Genomic DNA, 21,258 nt, shown 5'->3' with positions numbered 1-21,258 from the left:
TCGGGATTCCTGACTTCCCCCTGAGACCCAAAACACCCCTAAAAATTCCCTGAGAGAACAAGCGGAGTCCATTTATAACCCTCCAGGACCACCCCAAATCCCCCAGGACACACAGGTGAGGCCTCTGGGGGCTCAGCTACACCCAAGTCAGGAACTGTTGGTGCCACCCTCTGGCCCCAACACTCTGAGGGGCTTCACCCCAATCCCTGGGACCCCCATGCCCCCCCATTGTCACCCACCCCGGTGGTGCCACCAGTGACAGCCCCCGATGACAGCCAGGAGCAGGAGCAGGTACAGGAGGATCCTGCCGACATTCAGAGCCACTGCAGGGGACAGAGGGAACACAGCGGGGTCACACTGAACCCCAGGGGTCCTGAAAACCCCGGTGACCCCGCGTGACCCCACCTGTGATCCAGAGGTGTCCAGTGGTTCCCTGTGGTGTCACCTCCAGGGCCACCTCTGGACTGAGTGCCCGGAACACGCGGTGCCCGTCCTGTCCCAGCTGGTTTGTGGCCATGCACTGGTAGGTGCCCGAATGTCCCACATCGATGTCCTCAAGCTCTAGGAGGGGACCCCAGGCCAGCTCCTGGCCGTTGTACAGCCAGGTGAAGGTGACAGGGGCTGAGCCCACCTGCACCGAGCAGCGCAGGGTCACGGGGTCACCTGGGCGCACCTGGAGTGCCGGGGGACCGGGGGTGATGGTGGCATTGGCCACAGGCACTGCGGGGACACAGACAGGGCTGGCACGTGGCCGAGGAGGATGGGGATGCTCTGGGTGGGGTCACCCCCAGCCCGAGGGTCCCGCTCACCCAGGACAGTGACATTCAGGGGGACACTCTGGGCCACGCTTTCACCGTCGCTGACCCGGCACTGGTAGTGGCCGCTGTCATTGTCCCCAACGTGCCGCAGCTCCAGGCGGGGGCCGGTGCCCAGCGTTGCCCCCGAGCCCTCCCGGTGCCAGGAGAAGGACAGGGGACCTGTCCCCATGGCCACTGTGCAGCTCAGCACCAGGCTGTCCCCCAGTGCCACCTGTCCTCCGGGGGCCTGCACCGACACGGACACTGCCGAGGACGGGACCCCAGCTGGTACTAGGTTGGGGATGCTCAAATTCCCCCACAACATTTGAGACTGTCACTCGAAAACTCAGCCCAGTCCCAGGTCTGTCAGACGTGTAGGTGCCACTGCTGGTGACAAGGAAGCTGTCAGGTCTGTCCTGCCACCAGCGCCGCCCGTCCTTGTACCAGGTGGTGGCACCGGCGGTGCCCGAGCCCTGGCAGGTCAGTGTCACCCGGTCCCACAGCACCGCCGGCGTCCAGGGGGGCTGCACGAGGAGCTGGGTGGTCTGGGCACCTGCGGGTGACAGGGGACACCAGCCTGCCAGGGCCAGTGTGGGGCTGGGGACAGCGGGGCGGGGACATGGCATCCCCCAAGAACTCACCAGCGAGGCCGAGAGTCTGGGCTGGAAGGGAGAAGGGACAGGGCTGGGGACAAGGTTGGGTGGCACAAGGTGGCATATGGAGGTCCCAGGAGTGTGGGGCTCAGAGAGAGTGGGGGGCCAGGAAAAGGAGTCCTGGATAATGGGGGATCCCAATGAAAAGGATAAGGATGCCAAGGGAATGGGGGGTCCTGTGGGACTGGAGGGTCCTGTGGGAATGAAGATTCTGGGGAAAGAGGGATTGTAGGGGATGGAATTTTGGGCAGGGGATTTCCTTTGGGATGGGGGTCCGGTGTCATGGAGACCCTCGGGAAAGGCAGTCCTGGGATGGGGGTCCCAAGGCAAGGGGGACAGAAGGAATGGGGGTGCCTTGATTGGGGTCCCAGGGGAAGGGGGTTGCCAGGGATGGGCAGTGGCTGGGCAGGCCCCATGGGTCACAGCTCCTGCCCTGGGTACCTCAGATTTTGGGGTGATCCAGGACCCAGCACAGCCCCCAAAATGTGCTGCTGCTTTGGGGGAGGCACCCCAAAGGCAGATTTCAAGGGTCTCTGGGTCTGTGCCCACACACACCCCCAGGGACTTTTTCCTCTCTTCGTTTCCATTTGCTTCCATTAATCCCTCAATTTCACAACCCTCCATTGATGATCAGGGGGGCACCTGAGCAGGGAACGGGTTGGGGGAACCCCAGGGTGGAGGAAGCAGTGGGTGAGGGGTCTGCAGGGAAGGGTGGGGAGGCTTTGGGGGACGGGGGTGTCCAGCTGTGCCCCCCAACACTTTCACTTTCTCTACAAAGGGAAAAGTTCTTTCACTTTCTTTTCCGCCTGAGAGTCACACGGGGGCGGGTTCGATGCTCGGGGGCGCATTCGGGAATCCCGTCCGGGCACGAGCGTGGAAAGCCGGAGCAGCGGCTCTGCGGGAGCTGCCGGAGGTGACCCCGGCTGGATGGCGACAGTGGCCCCGGACTCGCTGTCGCGGCCGCTCGGGACACGCGGCCACCGCCGGTCCCCGCAGGCCGGGACAGTCCCGACCCTCGCAGCGCGATGGCAGCCGCGACCTGCGACAGCGACCCGAGCCCGGGACTCCGCTCCCGCGGTGCCGGGGGCTCCTCCCCGCGCTCCCGGGACCCCTCCGCCCTCCCGGCACCTCCGGGGCTCGGACGCCGCTCGGGGAGCGCCGGCTGCGGGGCTTTGGGCACCGGCGGGCACCGGGCAGGGCTGGAGCCGGGCCGGCCTTGGGGGGCGATTTGGGGACAGCCCCGGCTCCGTCCCGGGGCTCTCGGGGCGCTGCCGCCGCTGCCGGGCTCCGGCTCGGCCCAGGGGCTCGGCAGCAGCGGGATCGGTGCCCGAGGCCATCCCGAGGTGCCCGAGCCCTCGGCCGGGTGTCACCGAGAGGGGACAAACAGGGAGCGGCAGCTGCTTCCCCTCTGCGGGGCAGCTGCGAGGGAACCAGTGCGGAATGGAGCATTTGGTCCCTGTCCCCAAGGGACTGAGAGAGCCCCAAAAATCCTGCAGATCCCACAAGGATCTGCTCAACAACCTCAGCGGGACCCAGCCCGATGCGAGCTGAGCCAGCAGAGCTGAACAAACAAAAACCACTTCTCCCGATTTAACCCAAAAACTGTGATTTGTGCGAAATAAGAGGGACAAGGGTCCTGTGCTCCCCACTCGTGGCCACCTCCCAGGCAGGATGGGCATCCATGAGACCCAAACGGAGGGGGAACACACGGGGGGGGGGGGCCTCAGTCAGGGAACTCCAGTTCCCCAGGTACCCACCGTGCCCCCAGTGTACCCCAGTCTCACAGCACATTCTCATAGACGTCACTGGGGTCCCAGGGTTGCCTATGGGGTCCTGGCAGCTCCTCGAGGTCACCGGGGGGAGGTGATTGTGGGGACCTGAGAGAGATTCCGGGGTTGGGCACATGGGTGGGGGTGTCACCCGTGGGTGACGAGTCCCTGTCCCACCCTGTACTCACCCCTGCCCTCTCAGTGTGCACAATGTGGGGGTCCAGCGCTGGCCCCTCCTCCGGGGGGTCGAGGGCTCCTGGGGAGGCCTGCGGGAATAAGGAGGGGTCTGTGGGAGTGCGGGGCTTCCTGCAAAGAGGGTAAAATGGGGGTTCAGACCTGGAGCCCCACACTCACCTTTCCTGCGGCTTCCTGAGGGCTGCAAAGAAAAGGGTGACTGTGGGGATCTCAAACTCCTTGAACACCCTCAGAACACCTGACTGCTTTCTGAGCGTTCAAACTCTTCCAAAACCCCTGACAGAACCCCCAAAATCACTGCATGATCCTCCAGGACCTCACCAAATCCCCCAGGACACACAGGTGAGGTCTCTGGGGGGCTCAGCTACACCCGAGTCAGGAACTTTTGGGGGCCACCCTCTGCCCCCACACTCTGAGGGGCTTCGCCCCAATCCCTGGGACCCCCATGCCCCCCCATTGTCACCCACCCCGGTGGTGCCACCAGTGACAGCCCCTGATGACAGCCAGGAGCAGGAGCAGGTACAGGAGGGTCCTGCCGACATTCAGAGCCACTGCAGGGGACAGAGGGGACACAGCGGGGTCACACTGAACCCCGGGGGTCCTGAACACCCTGGAGACCCCGTGTGACACCACCTGTGATCCAGAGGTGTCCAGTGGTTCCCTGTGGTGTCACCTCCAGGGCCAGCTCTGGGCTGAGTGCCCGGAACACGCGGTGCCCTGTCCCAGCTGGTTGGTGGCCATGCACTGGTAGGTGCCCGAATGTCCCACATCGATGTCCTCAAGCTCCAGGAGGGGACCCCGGGCCAGCTCCTGGCCGTTGTACAGCCAGGTGAAGGTGACAGGGGCTGAGCCCACCTGCACCGAGCAGCGCAGGGTCACGGGGTCACCTGGGTGCACCTGGAGTGCCGGGGGACCGGGGGTGATGGTGGCATTGGCCATGGGCACTGCGGGGACACAGACAGGGTTGAGGCCAGTTGGAGGGGATGGCACCAGGCATGGGGCGAGGGGGGAGTAAGAGGGATGGGTTTGATGGGGAAATGTTGTGGATGGGGTCACCCCATGGATGGGTGTGGGTCTGCAGAGAGCCAGGAGGGGACACAGGGCTGAGGCGCAAGAACACAAGGAATATTTCTGGGGGACATGGTTGTACTCAGGTGGGGGTCCTGTGGGGACTCTCGGAGCTCCCTGTGCCCATCCCCTCACTCACTGTGCACCGTGACGCCGAGCCGTGCGCTGATCTTCCACACGGTCCCCCCTTCAGAGCTCACCTGGCACCTGTAATTCCCTGAGTGGGAGAACCCCACGGCGGGCACCAGGAGCTGCGGGGACCCCTGCGGGCCCCCCACCCTCTGTCCATCCCGGTAGAAGCTGTACAGGAGGGGGACTGGGGGCCGCAGGGGGCTGGGGGTGCTGAGGCATCTGAGATTGAGGGGGGACCCCACGGTGAGCTCGGGGGGACCCTCCAGCTCCAGCACAGAGAAGAGCTCTGGGAAGGAGATGGGGGTGGGGAGTGTGACACTGAGTACACTGAGAAGTGGCTTTGGGGGTGTCAGGATATTGGGGTTCCAGCCGTGGAGGTGCTCACCGTGCACTGTCACTGTCAGTGACAGTTCTGGGACCATCCAGCCCTCGAAGCAGTAGCGGCCGCTGTTGTTGAGTCGCAGGCGGGACAGGAACGCGTCGGTGTCTTGGAAGGACTCCCCCAGCTCCTTCTCGTTCTTGTAAAATCACACCCTGGTCTCAGGGATGTCCGGCCAGCCCCGGCAGCGCAGTGTCACCATGTCCCCCTCCAGCAGTGCCCGTGCTGGCACGTGCAGCACCGGCCACTGTGTGGGACAGGAGGGTTGGTTGTTGGTGGCACTTGGTGGGGGTAGGGTGGTCACAAGCTGGGGACAGGCTATGGGCAGGGTGGGGACAAGTCTGGGTGGTACAAGGTGGGACATGGAGTTCCCAGGCATGGTGGGCTCAGTGGGAGTGGGGAGACAAGGATGGGAGTCCCAGGGGAATATGGGCTCCCGGGATTTGGGGTCATGGATGGGGGTCTGAGGGATGAGGGTCCTGTGGGAATGGGGGATCCTGGGAGAATCAAGGCTCTTGGGAAAGCAGGGTTAAAGGGGATGGAATATATGGGAGAGAGTTCCTTGGGAATGGTGGTCCTGGGACATGGAGACCCTGGGGAATGGCAGTTCTGGGATGGGGATAAGGGGGGACAGAAGGAACGGGGATCCCACGATTTCAAGGGAATGGGATGCCAGGGATGGGCAGTGGCTGGGCAGGAACATGGGTCACAGCTACTTCTCTGGGGGCTTTAGATTTTGGGGTGACCCAGGACCCAGCACAGCCCCCAGATGTGCTGCTGGTATGGAGAAGCTGTCCCCAGCCTGTCCCCAGTTTGTGGCCACCCTGCCCCCACCAAGTGCCACCAACATAATGAGATAAGACCTGACGTCTCTTCCTTCCCCTTTGTCCCAAGAGCCACCAGCCAGGGGACAGGTGGCCCTGGCAGCGAGTGACAGCCAGTGCCCATGGCCGGGGACACCGGGATGGCCGGGAAGGTGGCGCTTCTCCTGTGGGGTGAGTGCCCCGGGCACGGGCCTGACGCCCCAGGGATGGGCCCTGGTGAGGCAGAGACCGATGGGGAGGGGGCACAGGGGGGGCTGTGGGGAACCCTTGAGGTCCCCAAGGCCAGCAGAGCCAGTGCATGGGCATGGACCCCAGTGTGACCTGAGTGGTGGGGACAGGAAGAGGGGGACAGGAATGGGGGAAGTGGGATGTGGGGATGGGAACAGGGAGACAGAGATGTGGGGACAAGGATGTAGGGCTAGCTGTGGGGACAGGGAGAGGGAGACAGGGATGCAGGGACAGGGACCAGGGCCAGGTCCCATGCAGAGGGGCCATGGGGACAGGAGCCATTGGAGTGGGATCACGGACACAGGGCCATGGGGATGTGGCCATGGGGACAGGTGCTGTAGGGCTGGTGGAGGAGACCTGTGCACACATGGGGTGTCCACAGTGTCCCCATGTCCTGCCTCAGTCCAGGGTGACAGAGGTGTCCCAGTCCTCAAAACCTCTGTGCTACCCCGGTGTCCCCGTGGGAACAGACAGTTTTGGGGACAGACACCACGGCAGGTGCCCCAGGTGCTGCTGTCCCTGCAGGGCCACCCACACCCAGCCCTGTCCCTTCTCCCTTCCAGCCCAGACCCTCGGCCTCGCTGGTGAGTCCTCGGGGGATGCCATGTCCCCACCTCGCTGTCCCCAGCCCCGCGCTGGCCCTGGCAGGCTGGTGTCCCCTGTCACCCGCAGGTGCCCAGACCACCCAGCTCCTCGTGCAGCCCCCCTGGACGCCGGCGGTGCTGTGGGACCGGGTGACACTGACCTGCCAGGGCTCGGGCACCGCCGGTGCCACCACCTGGTACAAGGACGGGCGGCGCTGGTGGCAGGATGGACGCGACAGCTTCCTTGTCACTGAGAGTGGCACCTACACGTGTGACAGACCCGGCAGTGGGCGCAGCTCCCCCGTGCTGGTGTCAAATGGTGAGGGGGGATCTGAAATGCTCAGGGTGGCTCCCTGAGAGCTCTGGGTGGGCTCCAGTCCGTGGGTGGCCTCACAGCCCTCGTGTGGCCAGAGCCTGTCCCCTGCACCCAGGGACATCCCAGTGCATCCCAGTGCACCCCAGTGTGGTGGAACCCCACTGGTGACAGCTGTGCCACGGGGCTGCTCCTGGTGTCCCTGGGACCCTCCCGTGCACTGGACACTGCAGCCAGATGTCCCCGGTGCCATGGGCACCCACTTTGGAGCTGTCTCGGGCTCCTCAGTGTGACGGGACCCTCCTGTCCCACAGAGCCGCTGGTGCTGCAGGTGCCAGCACGGGCACTGCTGGAGGGGGACACGGTGACACTGCGCTGCCGGGGCTGGTCGGACAAGCCTGTCACCAGCGTGCGATTTTACAAGGACCAAAAATATCTGTGGGAGACCATCCATGGCACCCTGCTGTTCCTGGCCCGCCTCCAGCAGAGAAATAGCGGCCGCTACTGGTGCTTGGGCTGGGTGAGCTCAGGAGTGCTACGATCAGCACCGGTGCCAGTGACAGTGCACGGTGAGCACCTCCACGGCTGGAACCCCAATATCCTGATACCCCCAAAGGCACTTCTCAGTGGGCTCTGAGTAACCTTCCCCACCCTCATCTCCTTCCCAGAGCTCTTCTCTGTGCCGGTGCTGGAGGGTCCCCCCGAGCTCACCGAGGGGTCCCCCCTCAATCTCAGCTGCCTCAGCACCCCCAGCCCCCTGCGGCCCCCAGCCCCCCTCCTGTACAGCTTCTACCGGGATGGACAGAGGGTGGGGGGCCCGCAGGGGTCCCCGCAGCTCCTGGTGCCCGCCGTGGGGTTTTCCCACTCAGGGAATTACTGGTGCCAGGTGAGCTCTGAGGGGGGGACCGTGTGGAAGATCAGCGCACGGCTCGGCGTCACGGTGCACAGTGAGTGAGGGGATGGGCACCGGGAGCCTCCAGATCCCGCACAGGACCCCCACCTGAGTACAACCATGTCCCCCAGAAATATTCCTTGTGTTCTTGCGCCTCAGCCCTGTGTCCCCTCCTGGCTCTCTGCAGACCCACACCCATCCATGGGGTGACCCCATCCGCAACATTTCCCCATCAAACCCATCCCTCTTACTCCCCCCTCGCCCCATGCCTGGTGCCATCCCCTCCAACTGGCCTCAATCCTGTCTGTGTCCCCGCAGTGCCCGTGGCCAATGCCACCATCACCCCCAGTCCCCCGGCACTCCAGGTGCGCCCAGGTGACCCCGTGACCCTGCGCTGCTCGGTGCAGGTGGGCTCAGCCCCTGTCACCTTCACCTGGCTGTACAACGGCCAGGAGCTGGCCCGGGGTCCCCTCCTGGAGCTTGGGGACGTCGATGTGGGACATTCAGGCACCTACCAGTGTATGGCCACCAACCAGATGGGACAGGACGGGCACCGCGTGTTCCGGGCACTCAGCCCAGAGGTGGCCCTGGAGGTGACACCACAGGGAACCACTGGACACCTCTGGATCACAGGTGGGGTCACACGGGGCAATTGGGATTGCAGGACCCCAGGAGTGACAGTTGACCCTGATGTGTCCCTTCTGTCCCCTGCAGTGGCCGCAGGGCTTGGCGGGTCCCTCCTCTTCCTGGTGCTGGTCGTGGGTGGAGCTGTGGGCTGGCACCGGTGGAACAACATGGGTGGGTGACAATGGGGACAATGAGGGACCTGGGGAGCTGGGGGGAAATGTGGGGGTGATGGGGCAGATCTTACAGCACCAGATTTGGTCTGCTTTGTGCCCTGAGGACTTTTGGTCAGGGTTTTGAAAGATTTGGGGTCATGTTGGAGGGCCTTGCAGGCATTTTGGGGGTACTTTCAGTTTTCCTGGGGGAATTTGGTGGCTCCCTCTCCCTGCCAAGCTTGATTTTCAGGGGGCTCAGATGGACCAAAGCACTGGGATGGTTCAGGTGTTCTGGGGGACAGCAGGGATTCTTGGGGGTCATTGGGGAAATTCAGGGTGAAGTGGGGTTTGAGGATTCCTGAGAGGGGTCAGGGTGCTGAGCCCCCACAGTTACCTCTCCCCTATTTCCTTTGCAGCTGACAGGAAGCAGCAGGAAAGGTGAGTGGGGAGCCCAAACCACACTCCCGTCTTTGACCCCAACCTCCAAGACCCCCCATTCCCTCCCACACATCCCCTTTGTTCCCTCAGGGCCCCCCCGGAGCCCCCAGCCCACCCAGAGGAGGGGAAGGTGCTGTACACCCACGTCGTGATCACCCAGGAGACGGGGGGTGAGTCCGGGCTGGGACACACACAGAGGGACACGTCACCCATGAGTGTCCCCCCAGCCAGATGCCACATCCAGTGTCTCTCGCAGCATCCCCCCGTGCCACCACACTCCAGGATCCCCAGGTGACCTACGCGGAGCTGCCAGCAACCCATGGGCGACCAAGGGAATCTGGGGTCATCTACGGGAATGTGCTGTGACACTGGGGGCATGGCTGGGCACTGGGAGCACTGGGGGCACTGGGGGAACTGGGAGCACTGGGGGCACTGGGGGACCCCAGCTACGGGCAGACACACACATGTGTCCCCCCCACTGCTCCAGTGTGTTCCCAACATTCACGGGTAGGTGGGCAGAACTTGGGGATCACGTGTGAGGCTGCACAGGCTCCCCAGCTCCCCAGAGCTCCCCGTGCCCCCAGAACCCACAGGGCTTTCCCCACCCCCCTTCCACTGCCACCAGTGACTCCCCATTCCACATCCAAGTGCTCCCACAACCCTCAGAGATTTCCCCATTCCCACCCCACCGTGCTCCCAGTACCCCCATGGCCTCCCTGTTTCTCCTCCCAGTGCCTCTCCATTTCTCCCAGTAGATCCAGGTGCTTCCCATTCTCTCTCCCAGTAGCCCTGTCCTCCCAGTGCCTCTGCAATGCCCCTCTCAGCAGTCCCAGCATACCCACGGCTCCTCATCTCTCCTCCCAGTGCCAGGGGAGCTCAGGTCTCGTTGCCCTGTCTTTGGCACCAAAATGCAGCTTTTTAGTTCAACTGGCAGACATGGTGTTTCTTTGTTCAGCTGTGTCGGGCTTTAGGAATGGGATTCTCCAATTTTTGGCTGCCACTAAAAACCAGTGCTCTGGATTGCCTTCTCTGCTGTCTCAAGCCCCTCCTGTGCCCTGTTCCCCACCAGATGATGTCACAATGGCCCTAGGTGGGATTTTGGAGCCACCCCATTTTCCAGAGCAGTCAGGATCCGGCCATGGCAAAGGGTGGGGTGTCAGAGACAGAAAAAACTTGGATGTCTCGAGACATTTTGGAACACCTGTGTGTGGATGGCCTGGCTCACACCTTGCTTTTTGTGACACAGGGCCCTGTGTGTCAGTCAGTCCATCAGCCATGGCACACTGGGGACACAGTGATGCTCTGCCAAACCCAGCTCCTGAGTGGCCAAGTGACCAGAAGGCCCTCTTTGTGACAGGGCCCTTGGTGGCTCAAGGCCTTAAAAGGCATAGCATGAGGTGGCCAAGTGTCTGATTCTGTCTTCTCTTGGAGTGTCTGCTCCATCAAAGCTTCAACCCAGGAGATGGAGACTGTCTTGGTTTAAGAAAGAAATGTCTGCCAAGAAAAGCCAAATGGAAATGGAAATGGAATTTAAAGAGGACCTGTTCTTCCAATTTGTTATAATTTTGAAAATTTTCGGGCTTGCAGGAAAAAAAATAAGAAAGGGAATAACAGTTCATTACGAGGAAATTTACAGAACAGAACAGAGCAAACAACAACAAAGAACAGAAATTTCCATCCCGCTCAGAGCCGTTTGTTCATCTTTGATGTCGTTATGAACACGGCCAGCAGGGGGCGCTGCTGCAGGGAGCACTTCCGGCCAGCAGGGGGCGCTGCTGCAGGGTGCACTTCCGGCCAGCAGGGGGCGCTGCTGCAGGGAGCACTTCCGGCCAGCAGGGGGAGCTGCTGCAGGGAGCACTTCCGGCCAGCAGGGGGCGCCCCGGTGCCAGCTCAAACCCTTCATGGCGGCCGCGGTAGAAGGATGGAGGTGGGGGTGTTACCCCTGCACATTCACACAATTGGCACCAAGTGCCAGCCATAGAGGAGGTGGCAGTGGTGGCTGGAATCCTCTCACAGCATCAGGAACAGGTGGCGGATGTAGGCAGAGTTCTAGTCCTGACTTGCAGCCCAGCAGAACTCTCAGGTCTGAGCCCACCGCCCTCATCACACTGTGAGGTAGCTACTAAAAAATCCCAAGTGGAAAGAACTCACCCCCAGCCAAAACTCCCAAACCCCTCCCCCCCATTTCCTGAACATTTTTTTTGGTGTGCTGAAGCTAGCAGCCAGCTCCATTGGTTTTACTGAATCACCAACCACCCACCCCAGAGGACCCCCTCTCCCCCTTCTTCTCCCAGTGACTTAACAGTGACAGTGGGAAATATTCACTCTGAAACCAAAACCCATACCAGGGGCTCTTGAAGGCTCAGTGGCTATGGCTGAGCACTCCCGCCTCTCCAGATTACGGCTCATCCCAGGGATGAGATCCTGCAGTTGGGGCTGTGTTTCTGTCAGGGCCCTGTTGTGGTGGCCATCGGTCCCTGCTGTCCTTGCACCCACAGCAGATGGGTCCTGAGAGAGCCCAGGCCAGGGATTGAGCTGTGAAATTCCCTCTGTCTCCACAACAGCTCTGCCAAAGCCCAGGGATGCCTTTTGGGCTCCCTGAAATCTGTTATTCTCAGAGAATCAGTGCCAAGGATTCCTAGGGCCTCGGGGCCAGTTCCAAGGGGCTGTTCTGGCCATTCCCAGCTGGGGTCACTCCATCTCCCAGTTCAGTCCCTGTTGGGATCTATCCCCCTGTCACCTAGGAATAGACATGGATTCTGCCCCTATGGCTCTCGATGGCATTGGGGGACATTGTGCCCTGGGTTGACCTAAAGCCTTATGCTCCTGTGGCTCTGCTGTGCCAGGCCATGGATCCACATGGACCAAGGGATCCCAATGTCCCTTTGGCCCATCTGGCAGGAGCCAGGGCCCCTCTAGTCCTGGTTGTGGCACTCGCTGCTCACTCCTTGTAAATATGACCTGGAGGTCCCTTCCCAAGGATGGGAAGTAACATCATCCCTCCTGTTGACTGAGGACTTGTCCACAGGAGACTGGAGCAGATTTATCCTTGTAAAATTTCCTGTGGTGGTTGTTGTTCCTTTCAACTCCCATCTCTGTGCTGCTAGGGCACAGGTGGGTTTTCCATCCCATTTCCTCTCCATGGTCCTGCTGCTAAAACCACAGGTTTGGGAGCACTGGGAGGAGGAGGAAAGAGCCCTGTGGAAAACACTGCTCAGAAAATGTCATTTATTGGAAAACTCAGACAATGGATGTTCTGGTTTAGAAATAAACCAGCAGGAGAAATGACCACACAAATACCTTGAGAGATATTTCAGGTCAGAATTCCAATTTAATAGAAAGATTACAATAAATGCAATGATACAGAAAAACTGGAGTAAAACCACAAAGGCCGAGTAGAACCTGGCTTCCTGTCAGTCAGGGTGTTGAAGTGATGGTTGAAGTTCTGTTGAAAGCAGTGATCCTGTGGAAGGTCTGGTCCTCCTCTGAGTCCCTCGAGCTGTGGTGACATCCCAAATCCCCAAAGAGCCCAGATGATATATGGTCAAATTCAGGCAGGAATGTTCAGTACCTCCCCAAGGGCAGGGAATTTCACAGTGGAATTCTGTATTCCTATGAATCATAGGATGTTCTGAAGAATCTTTGATGGCCTAAGTCTCCACAGGCTGCCCACTGGGACTGTTGAGCCATGATGGCCCAGGGGCAGAGATGACCACTCAGGCTGGGTGTAGTTCCCAGAGCTGAGTCATTTTGGGAAGACAAACAAACACTGCCCTGCAGGGTTTGCCTCCTTCTCTTATCTAACACCCAGCTGTGCACTGGGCAGCTACAGTCACCCATCCATGAAGAGTTCATCAGGATGATGGAGATGGGACTAGAACACAGTTTGGTTACGCCCCACCTCGTAACCCACGACAATGGAAATGGAGCCCCAAATTCATGGGGAATCCCAGCTGGTTCCTCGTGGAGCTGGGCTTAGGAAGGGGCTGCTCTGGCTTGGCTCCGGGCCCTGCGCTCCACCTGGGCACAATATTTGTCAGGAATTCCAGTGGCTCTGCAGAGGAAAGAATCCATCAGGTTCCCGATGGATCTGGCACCGTGGCCCTGCAGCAGGTCCCGTTTGCTCAGGGTGCAGAGGGAGCTGGGAGGTGCCACAGGCTGGGACACCAGGAAGGACTCAGGGAGCCCAGGGAGCCCAGGGAAGCAGCACTGGCATCCCCTGACCTGAACTCCTGCAACTTCTGCTGCCTGAGCTGGGCGAGGTGCTGCCTGCGCTGCTGGACCTCCTGCTCCTGCTGCCAGCCCTCCTCAAAGACGGCTGCCCGCTCACGCTGCCGCTGATGCCGGAGCTCCTGGATCTGCCGCCGCAGATCTTCAGCATGGGCGTGCTGCTGGAGCTCCCTCTGTTCCCACTGCAGCTTCTCCCGCTCCAGCTGCTCCTGGTGGGCCCTGTGGGAGAGCTGGGCTGGGTCAGGGACCCTGCCACAGCCCGACACACCTGGCAGAACACCTGGGCTGGCACTGGAGCCCCCAGAGCCACCAGCTGGAACTGGGAGCCTCCTTGGCCACCGCCTCAGCCATCCCTCAGTCCCGTGTGCCTCACCTGAGCACCCTCTGGAATTCCTGGCGGTCCTGCTCCATCTGCATGGCCAAGTGCTTTTCCTTCTGGGCCACCTGCTCCAGCCGGTCCTGCCTCAGCTGCTGCTCCATCTTAGCCTTCCTCTGTGTCTTCTCCATCTCCTGCCGCCGCCATTCCCGGTCTGCAACCTCTTGGTTCCTCTTGGCTCTCAGAGCATCCTGCCCAAACAGGGGACACTGCTGGACTTCCCTCTGGGGCAGCTCTGGAAGCCCTTGGGCGTGGCTTTGGCTCTGCTGGCACCACTCCAGGACATCCCCTGACTCCAGGGGCTGGTCCTGCAGACCCCCCACATCCAGGGCTCTGCCCTTTTGCTGGGCTAGGGACAGGGACAGTGGCAGGGGAGCACGTCACCTGTGCCTGGGCCACTCACCTGCTCTGCCTGCCAGTCCTGGGCCTGCTTCTGCATGGCCCTGAGCCGGGCCAGCTCCTTCTCCTTCTCCAGGCGCTGTTGTTCCTGCTCTGCCTCCAAAGCAGCCTCACGCTCCTAAGGGGGACAGAGCCCCAGGATGGGACAGAGCCCCAGGGTGTGGGACAGAGCCCCAGGGAGTGGGACAGAGCCACAGGGAGTGGGATAGAGCCCCAGGATAGGACAGAGCTCCAGGGTGTGCAACAGAGACCCAGGGTGTGGGACAGAGCCTCAGGGTGGGACAGAGCCCCAAGGCAGCTCCTGGAGCCCCTGCCCAGCCCACCAGGAGCCCACTGCTCTTACAGCCTTCTGCCGCTGATGCTCCAGCACCCGCTTGTCCTCCAGCCTCTCCTTCTCCCGCTCTTTATCCTTCAGCCTCTGGCTCTCCACATTGAAACGTCGAATTTCAGCAAAGATTTTCCTTTTCTGTTCCTGTTTTTGCTCCCAGGCCTGGAAGTGCCATGCAGGGTTGGAGGCCACCAGGCTAAGTGGTCCCTTCACCTCCTCCTCATTCAGGCAGGGAGGCTTTGGGCCACCTCCCAGGGATGCCACCAAGTCCCCATGGGACCAGAGCTGTGATCCTGCTGGCTGCTGTGCCCACTCCTGGAGTGTGGCTGATCCAACACTGCCAATCCCCTTCTAGCCAGGTGGGAACCTCCATGCACCCCTCCTGTTCCCCGCTCCCACCTTCCGATCCTCCCTCTTCATCTGCTCCAGGTGCTCCAGCTGCCTCTGGCCTTCCTGGTACAGCTCCTTGGCCCTCAGTGCTCGCTGCTCTGCATTCTGCTCCATCTGCTTCACAATGTCCTGCCTGGCTCTGGGAATACAAGAGCAGAAGGGTGCCCTCCAGCCCCATCCTGCTCCCCATCGTGGGAATGCTGCATGGACATGGCTGGTGTGGTTGGAATGGGCCGGATGCCTCCATGGGCAAGAGGGAGCCTTCTGCCCACCTGATCAGCTCCCGCTTCCTGCAGCGCTCCAGCTCCTCCTGCACCTCCATGCCCTTCTCCCGCTCCATTTCCAACATCTTGTCCAGGCGCTTCTCCTCCTCCTCCAGTTCCTTGTGGATCATCCGCTTCTCCAGGACTTGCTTGTCCAGGATCATGTTGCACTTGGCATTGAGGAACAGCTGTGGGGACAAGAGGTGTCTGTGGCTTGGAGCCGTACTGTGACACAGGAGCAGGGAGGGCAGGGGAAGGAGAGGAAGAGCTGGGAGCATGAGGAGCAGGGGAGGCTGAGGCAGTGCCAGGTGACAGCAGGCAGCGCTGGCCTCACCGTGTTCAGTTCTCGCATCTCTTCCTCCTGCTCCAGCCTCATCCTCATCGCCCGCTGCACCAGTGTCTGCTCCTCCTGCTGCAGCTCCTCCTCCACGTCTCTCTGATGGTCCCTCTTGTCCTCCAGTTCTGCCTTTCTCTGCTCCTCCATCTGGGCCTTTTTCAGGGCTTCCTGCAGGGACAGAGAGCACTGCCCAATCCTAGGCACCTTCCCTGTGCTCGCAGGGGTCACACTTCAGGTGCTGCATTCCCAGCACAGTGTGGGGACATGACGGCCTCCTGGAGACCTGGCACAGCCATGAGCACCCCTTCCCACAACTCTGGGCTGACACCCCGTGCCCTTGGAAGGCTGGGAGCGCTGGACACAATTCCAGAGATGCTGCCCAGCTCTCAGTGGAGCCCCGAGCCCTGCAGCCTCCCCTGTACCTCAAAACATGAGGGACAAAAGGGATGCCTTGTTAAAGCCACCACCCCTAGAGCCTGGCTGTGGAGCAGGAAAAGGGGGAAGCAGGAGGGGAGATGCCCACAAAAGCAGCATCCTGTCTGGTTTTCAGGGTCTTCAGCCTGTCCCAGCGCTCCACGTCTGTTGGGGCTCGAGCTGATTCCTTGATCCTCTCATATTCCTTTTCTCCAATGATGAGACATGGTTGAGGCTTCTCCTGGGGAATGCTGGGGAGCACAGGGACAGAGCTCAGTGGCACAGAGATCCCAAGAGTGGTGGACAGATCCCAACAGTGGATCCTGGTGTTCCCTGAGCTGTCTGAGCTGCCCACTCGGCCACCAAGTCAGCCCAGAGCAATGCTGGAAGCTCTGGGAAAGCCGTGGAGACCTGACTCTCTGGTTTTGTGGAAAGGCAGGAAGGGAAAGAGTGGTGAAAGTGGCACCAGGCTGGGATGCTGAGATGCAGGGAGCAGGATCCCTGGGGGTGACCAGGGCACACTGTCAATCCCTGCTCCCCAGAGATTTTGGGATGCTGCACTGACACCATTGAACCCCAAAAACCCTTCAGAGCTTGACCAAACCCTTACATGAGGTCCCGGATCAGGTCCTTGGTTATGAGTTGGATGGACTTGAGCCTGGGTTTGAAGGAGAGCAGCTCTCGAGGACGTTTTGGCACACCCTGAGAGATCACGACAGGGTTGCTGGAGCCCGTGACCTGCAGAAAAAAAAAAGTTTGAGGGACCCGAACCCCCCACGTGGCGCTCCCTGGACACCGACTGATCCTGGCAGGAGCTCTGGGCGCTCTGCCGGGATCGGCCGCGGGGCTGTCGGGGACAGAGGAGCCGGGGGTCAGCGGGAGGAGCTGGACATTCTGCGGGGTGTGGGGGAGACACCGGCACGGACGGACTGAAATCCCGGCGGGTGAAGCTGCCGACGGTGGGCGAGGAGGGACCCCCGGGAGGAGCCCCCGGCACGGAGGGATCGGGACCCTGTGCCGGCACTCGCGGCTGCCATGGCGCTGTCGGTGCTGTCCTGCTGTCCCTGAGCCGACCGTCACGATGTGTCCGCACCGACTGTGACAGCGTTCCGGAAGCCACTGTCGCGACGTGTCGGAACCGACTGTTGCCGTGGCAACGCCCCAAACAACTCGCAGGGCATCCGGGAACGGGCCGTAGAATTGGGGGAGGTGCCAAAGGCAGGATGGGTGGGGCTTAGGCTGAGAGAGGCGGGGCTTGGCGGAGCTGTGTCCCCCCGTGCGCTCACACTTGTCCCCTGTGCTGTCCTCCTTGCACAGACCTCCTTAAAGAGCCCCTCCATGAACGCGACACACGCGACCCCCCCTCCCTTGGGGTCGTCGGAGATTCACCAGTCCTTGCCCCGCCCCCTGCTCCTTGCCCCGCCCCCTGCTCCTTGCCCCGCCCTTCCAAGCCCCGCCCCCTCGGTAGCTTTCTATTGCCCTGCCCGGTGTCCTGACCCCGCCCAAAGCCACGCCCCTACGTCGTGGCCCCACCCCTCCACGTGGCCGCTGCCGCCGAGGTCGGGGCCCTCTCTGCACCCCCAGACCGGGATCCCCCCTCATAACCCAGCAGGAGTCCCCTGCCCTCCCCCAACCCCAAATCACAACCATCCAGGCATGGAAAGAAGAGAAGCCGTTTATTGGGGCACAGGGTTTGCTCCCCAACACACTGTGGGGGGCCTCCAGCAGCCCCCAAGGCACTGCAGGGTGGTGGGGTGGGTGCAGCAGCACCGCCCCCACCCAGCCAAATAATAATAATAAAAAATTATTTTGGTCCTGACAAAACTGGCAGGGGGGCGGCCGCCTGGGCTGGGGGACACCCAGCTGGTCCATGGTGGGGGTTAAGGCAGTTTGGGGGTGGCCCCTGGCAGGCAGAGGCCTGGAGGGTCCGGAGGGGCTCAGAGGATCTGGCGGGGCATCCCGTAGCCAGTCATGCCAGCCTGTGAGGCGCCCCGGTTGGTGCCCATCTGCAGCCCGATGACGCTCTGCCCCTCCTTCAGCTTGTCCTCGGAGAAGACACGCCGGTTCTCCTGTGATTTCCTGCGGGCACACGGGGTGTCAGCATCCCCAAGGGACCCCACAGCCCAGCCTCCACCCCCTCCAGCACCCCCACATACTTAGGGAACCAGTTGGGGTCTCCCACGAAGAGCCCGTCACCCTTGGCCACAGCCAGGCTGCCCAGGTTCATCAGGGTCCTCTGCACACACGCCATGTTCTTCCCTAGAAGACCCACAGCAGGCTCAGCTCTGTCTCCACCCCTGTCCCTGTCACACCCCACAGTCTCCGGGTCACTCACCTTCCCAGAGATCCACGGTCTGGAAGATGTCGGTGGCTGCGATGCCGTAGCGCTCAGCTGCCTGCAGAAACTGCGAGATCTGCTCCATCTGCTTGAAGGCCATGGCTGACGCCTGGATTTTGGCCACGGGCGCTTGTCCCCGTGGGTGGAGGCTGTTGATGAGCCGGCACAGGACCTGCAGGCAGGGACAGGGCTCAGGTGTGCCACACGGTCACACCCCTGCCCCAGCTGGCCCCAGGGATACTCACTGTGCCATCCTTCAGCCACTGCTGGAAGCCGTCCCTGCCGGGCGCCGGCTGTGCCACCGCGTTGCCGCCATCGTTGCCACACTGCGCCAGGATCCAGCGCACCAGCACCTGCTCCAGCTCGGGGTCGTACTGCCGGTCAATCTTCTGCTGCACCTCCCTGCTCAGCCCGTACGATGGGCCCCGGTTTGCCATGCTGACGGCAGGGGGGTCTGCAGGGATGGGACCCTGTCAGTGGCTCTGGTGGCACTGGAGCACCCAGCATGGGACACAGGGGGCCCCGTGAGCTCGGTGTGGCAGAGCCCCATCCTGCCTGGACGTCCGGTGCAGAGCCTTATCACCCATGCCAGGCACTGCCCAGGCTCTGCCCTCTTCCTGCCCAGCTGGCCGGGAGCAGGCGCTGGGTCTGTGCCCATCTAAGGGGCAACCGTCTCTGGGCAGGGTGGGCAGCACTGCAACCCCTGCGTGCCCAATTAGACTCCACTCAGAGCATCCCCATCCCACAGCTCGAGCATCCCCATCCCGCGGCTCGGTCCCGCCGCCGCGCACGGACTTGGCAGGCACCGGGGGCCAGTCGGAGCTTGTTTGCAGATCTCGCCCGTTTGCTCGGGCCCGGAGCCAGATCCGGGACTGGCGCTGGAACGTGGGGCCAGAGCTGATGGCGGCAGTGTCCCCACCCCGGCGGGGCAGCCAGACCCCACCCCCGGCCAGGTGCTGCCTGTGCCAAGGTGCCACTGGAGTGTTGCCACCTATGCTGGAGATAATGGAGGTTGTACCCACCGGAGACATGAGCGGAATGGCCCAGCCTGTACAGCCACGGTGTCCCAAGCCCCCGGGGTCTCTCTGTTCCCTCTGCCCACCAGTGTCATGGTGGGCACATGAGGCTGCCCACCCATGCATCACCCCCACGCCCTGTCCTGCCCCGCTGGCATTTGGGGGCACTAAGAAAACAGAACACGTGCACATGGCTCTGCCTACGCTGGTGTCCCTGTCCCAGCTGGGGACATGTGGCAATTGCTGCCCAGGAGTTGCCCAGCCCACACCCGGGGGTGCCAGGTTCAGCTCCGGGCACAGCTTGTGCCTGTCACACTCCAGGCTTCAGGCTTGGGGGTCCTGTCACCAGGAGCAGCCCCAGGACATGCTGCTCTTAGGGACAGAAGGAAAACCAACCCCAGTCAGGTGCGCCCCCAGAATCAAAGCCTTGGGGCGCCGTGGGGGTCTCCAGGATGAGGCCTGGGACATGGGGACCCTGCAAGGGGTGGCGTGGGAAGCGCCCGGCCGGGGGCCAAGGCGTTGGGAAACAAAGAGGAGCTGGAACAGAGATCATTTCCCGACCCAGCCGGGGCTTGCCCGGGAGGGAGAAGGACACACCCGGACTCAGCCCCGCTGCCCCGGCGACCTCCGGACCTCGTGAAAGGAGGCTGCGCCCAGCCCGACTGGGGCTGGGGACCCTCCGGCCATCGCAGGGGCAGCGAGGGTCCCAGTTAGGGGGCAGCCACCCAGGGGTCTCCAGGGACAGCCTGGGCACCCCTGAGCTTTCTCCTAGGACTGGCATGGAAAAGGCTGTACCCAGCCCCGCTGGGACCAAGCCATCCTGGAGACACCCGAGACCATCCAGTGCCAACAGGGAGGGGACCTCAACCAGCACAAGGCCACCGTGGGGACCCTTGACACACCCCAGGGACAGCAAGGAGGGGCTGGACCCAAGGCTCCACCACCCTGGGGTCCCCAGAGCCCCCCAGTGCCAGGGGAAAGGGGATCCTCGGGGGGACACGGCCACCCCGGCGGCGGCAGGGAGGGGACCGGAGCCAGCCCAGGGGCGCGCCCCGGGGCTCCATGCGCGGCGGGGCCGGAAGCCGCACCCGGGTCCCGTTTCCCGGGCGCGGCCGCGTGCCCCGGCGGCTCCGCGGGTGCGGTCCGGCCGCAACCGCTACCGGGGCGGGAGTGGGGACACGCCGGGGGACACTGGGCGCGCCCCGGGGATGAGTGACCGCTCCCGAGCCGGTCCCCATCTCCGCCCCTGCCGCTATCCCGGTCCGCATCTCCGTCCCGGTGCCCGTGTCTCTCCCGGTGCCCGGTGGCATCCCGATCCATCACGTGCCCACCTGCGCCCGGTGCCCGGCGCAAACCCCTCCCTACCTGCGGCGCCGGTCCCGCGCTCCCGGGGCGGCAGTGCCGGATGCCGCCGCCCGCGCCCTTTTCACGGCTGATGTCACCGAGGACGGGGGCGGCCCGGGACCGCCCGGGACCGCCCGCCCCCGAGGCGGGATTCGCCGGGGCCGCGGCCAGGGCTGGGACCGAGCCGCCACCGCGCCCCGGGGCAGCCCCGCCCCGGGAGGAGGACACGGGGGGGCAGGGGGACAAAGTGCCTGCGGTGGGGACAGAGTGGCTGTGGTGGCCGAGGTGAAGATGGGGTGGTCGTGGTGGGGAGAGAATGGCTGTGCTGTGTAACCATTGAGGACAGTGGTTACAGAGGGGACAGGGTGGCCTTGGTGGCAGGGGGTTACAGTGGCCGTGTGGGGACAGGCTGGCTGTGATGGCCATGCTGAGGACGGGGCAGTCATGGTGGGAACAGGGTGGCCACAGTGGGGATACAGGGGTTGTGGGAGGGACAGTGTGGATGTGGTGGGGACGGGGCGATCATGGTGGCAGGGATTGTTGCAAGTACAGAGTGGCTGTGGTGGCAGCGGCTCTATGGGGACGCGGTGGCTGTGGTCAGGATGGGGGAAAACTGTGGTGATCAGTGTCACAGAGGGTGGCTGTGGTGGCTGATGTGAGGACAGGGTGACTGTGGTGACAGTGCACACAGGATGACTGTAGTGGCTGAGGTGAGGATGAGGTGGCTGTTGTAGGGACACAACAGCCATGGTGACAGGCAGAGACAGGGCTG

The 21,258-nt window shown here is 62.6% G+C and overlaps 3 protein-coding genes across 4 annotated transcripts; 1 reads left to right on the top strand and 2 right to left on the bottom strand.

Annotated features, from left to right (window-relative positions):
• Positions 1-5,939: 5,939 nt before the first annotated feature.
• LOC134055081 (Fc receptor-like protein 4) lies at positions 5,940-9,417 on the top strand. The gene is made up of 10 exons (XM_062511214.1): positions 5,940-5,988; positions 6,609-6,629; positions 6,718-6,948; positions 7,257-7,511; positions 7,611-7,889; positions 8,153-8,467; positions 8,549-8,632; positions 9,030-9,051; positions 9,142-9,221; positions 9,308-9,417. The coding sequence occupies exons 1-10, from the start codon at positions 5,940-5,942 to the stop codon at positions 9,415-9,417; spliced, it is 1,446 nt and encodes a 481-aa protein (XP_062367198.1).
• Positions 9,418-13,026: 3,609 nt separating this feature from the next.
• Positions 13,027-16,889, bottom strand: CFAP45 (cilia and flagella associated protein 45). Its single transcript, XM_062511626.1, is given in 13 exon segments — positions 13,027-13,105; positions 13,276-13,500; positions 13,655-13,848; positions 14,061-14,174; positions 14,400-14,546; positions 14,784-14,913; positions 15,047-15,225; positions 15,372-15,542; positions 15,898-16,039; positions 16,399-16,547; positions 16,550-16,643; positions 16,645-16,708; positions 16,711-16,889. Coding segments are annotated over 13 exon segments (1,803 nt in total). The 5' UTR covers positions 16,826-16,889.
• Positions 16,890-17,449: 560 nt separating this feature from the next.
• TAGLN2 (transgelin 2) lies at positions 17,450-20,640 on the bottom strand. 2 transcript variants are annotated; one of them, XM_062511337.1, is made up of 5 exons: positions 20,508-20,640; positions 18,372-18,580; positions 18,124-18,298; positions 17,945-18,047; positions 17,450-17,867 (listed from the first exon to the last, which is right to left on the bottom strand). In XM_062511337.1, the coding sequence occupies exons 2-5, from the start codon at positions 18,561-18,563 to the stop codon at positions 17,726-17,728; spliced, it is 612 nt and encodes a 203-aa protein (XP_062367321.1). In that variant the 5' UTR covers positions 18,564-18,580; positions 20,508-20,640; the 3' UTR covers positions 17,450-17,725. The 2 variants fall into 2 exon arrangements, with proteins under 2 accessions (XP_062367321.1, XP_062367320.1); XM_062511336.1 differs by lacking the exon at positions 20,508-20,640 and having other exon boundaries at positions 18,372-19,029.
• Between the last annotated feature and the right edge of the window lie 618 nt (positions 20,641-21,258).

This window comes from Cinclus cinclus, chromosome 31 (genome assembly GCF_963662255.1).
Source record: "Cinclus cinclus chromosome 31, bCinCin1.1, whole genome shotgun sequence".
In the NCBI taxonomy this organism is placed as follows: domain Eukaryota; kingdom Metazoa; phylum Chordata; class Aves; order Passeriformes; family Cinclidae; genus Cinclus; species Cinclus cinclus.
This window is presented reverse-complemented; position numbering and strand designations above follow the sequence as displayed.

Coding starts and splice junctions, on each gene's coding strand:
- LOC134055081 (XM_062511214.1), top strand. CDS start 5,940: ATGGCCGGGGACACCGGGATGGCCGGGAAGGTGGCGCTTCTCCTGTGG. Junction 8,468..8,548: donor TGGACACCTCTGGATCACAG/GTGGGGTCACAC, acceptor TGTCCCCTGCAG/TGGCCGCAGGGCTTGGCGGG. Junction 9,222..9,307: donor GATCACCCAGGAGACGGGGG/GTGAGTCCGGGC, acceptor TGTCTCTCGCAG/CATCCCCCCGTGCCACCACA.
- TAGLN2 (XM_062511337.1), bottom strand. CDS start 18,563: ATGGCAAACCGGGGCCCATCGTACGGGCTGAGCAGGGAGGTGCAGCAG. Junction 18,299..18,371: donor AGTGGCTGAAGGATGGCACA/GTGAGTATCCCT, acceptor CCCTGCCTGCAG/GTCCTGTGCCGGCTCATCAA. Junction 17,868..17,944: donor GACCCCAACTGGTTCCCTAA/GTATGTGGGGGT, acceptor GTGTGCCCGCAG/GAAATCACAGGAGAACCGGC.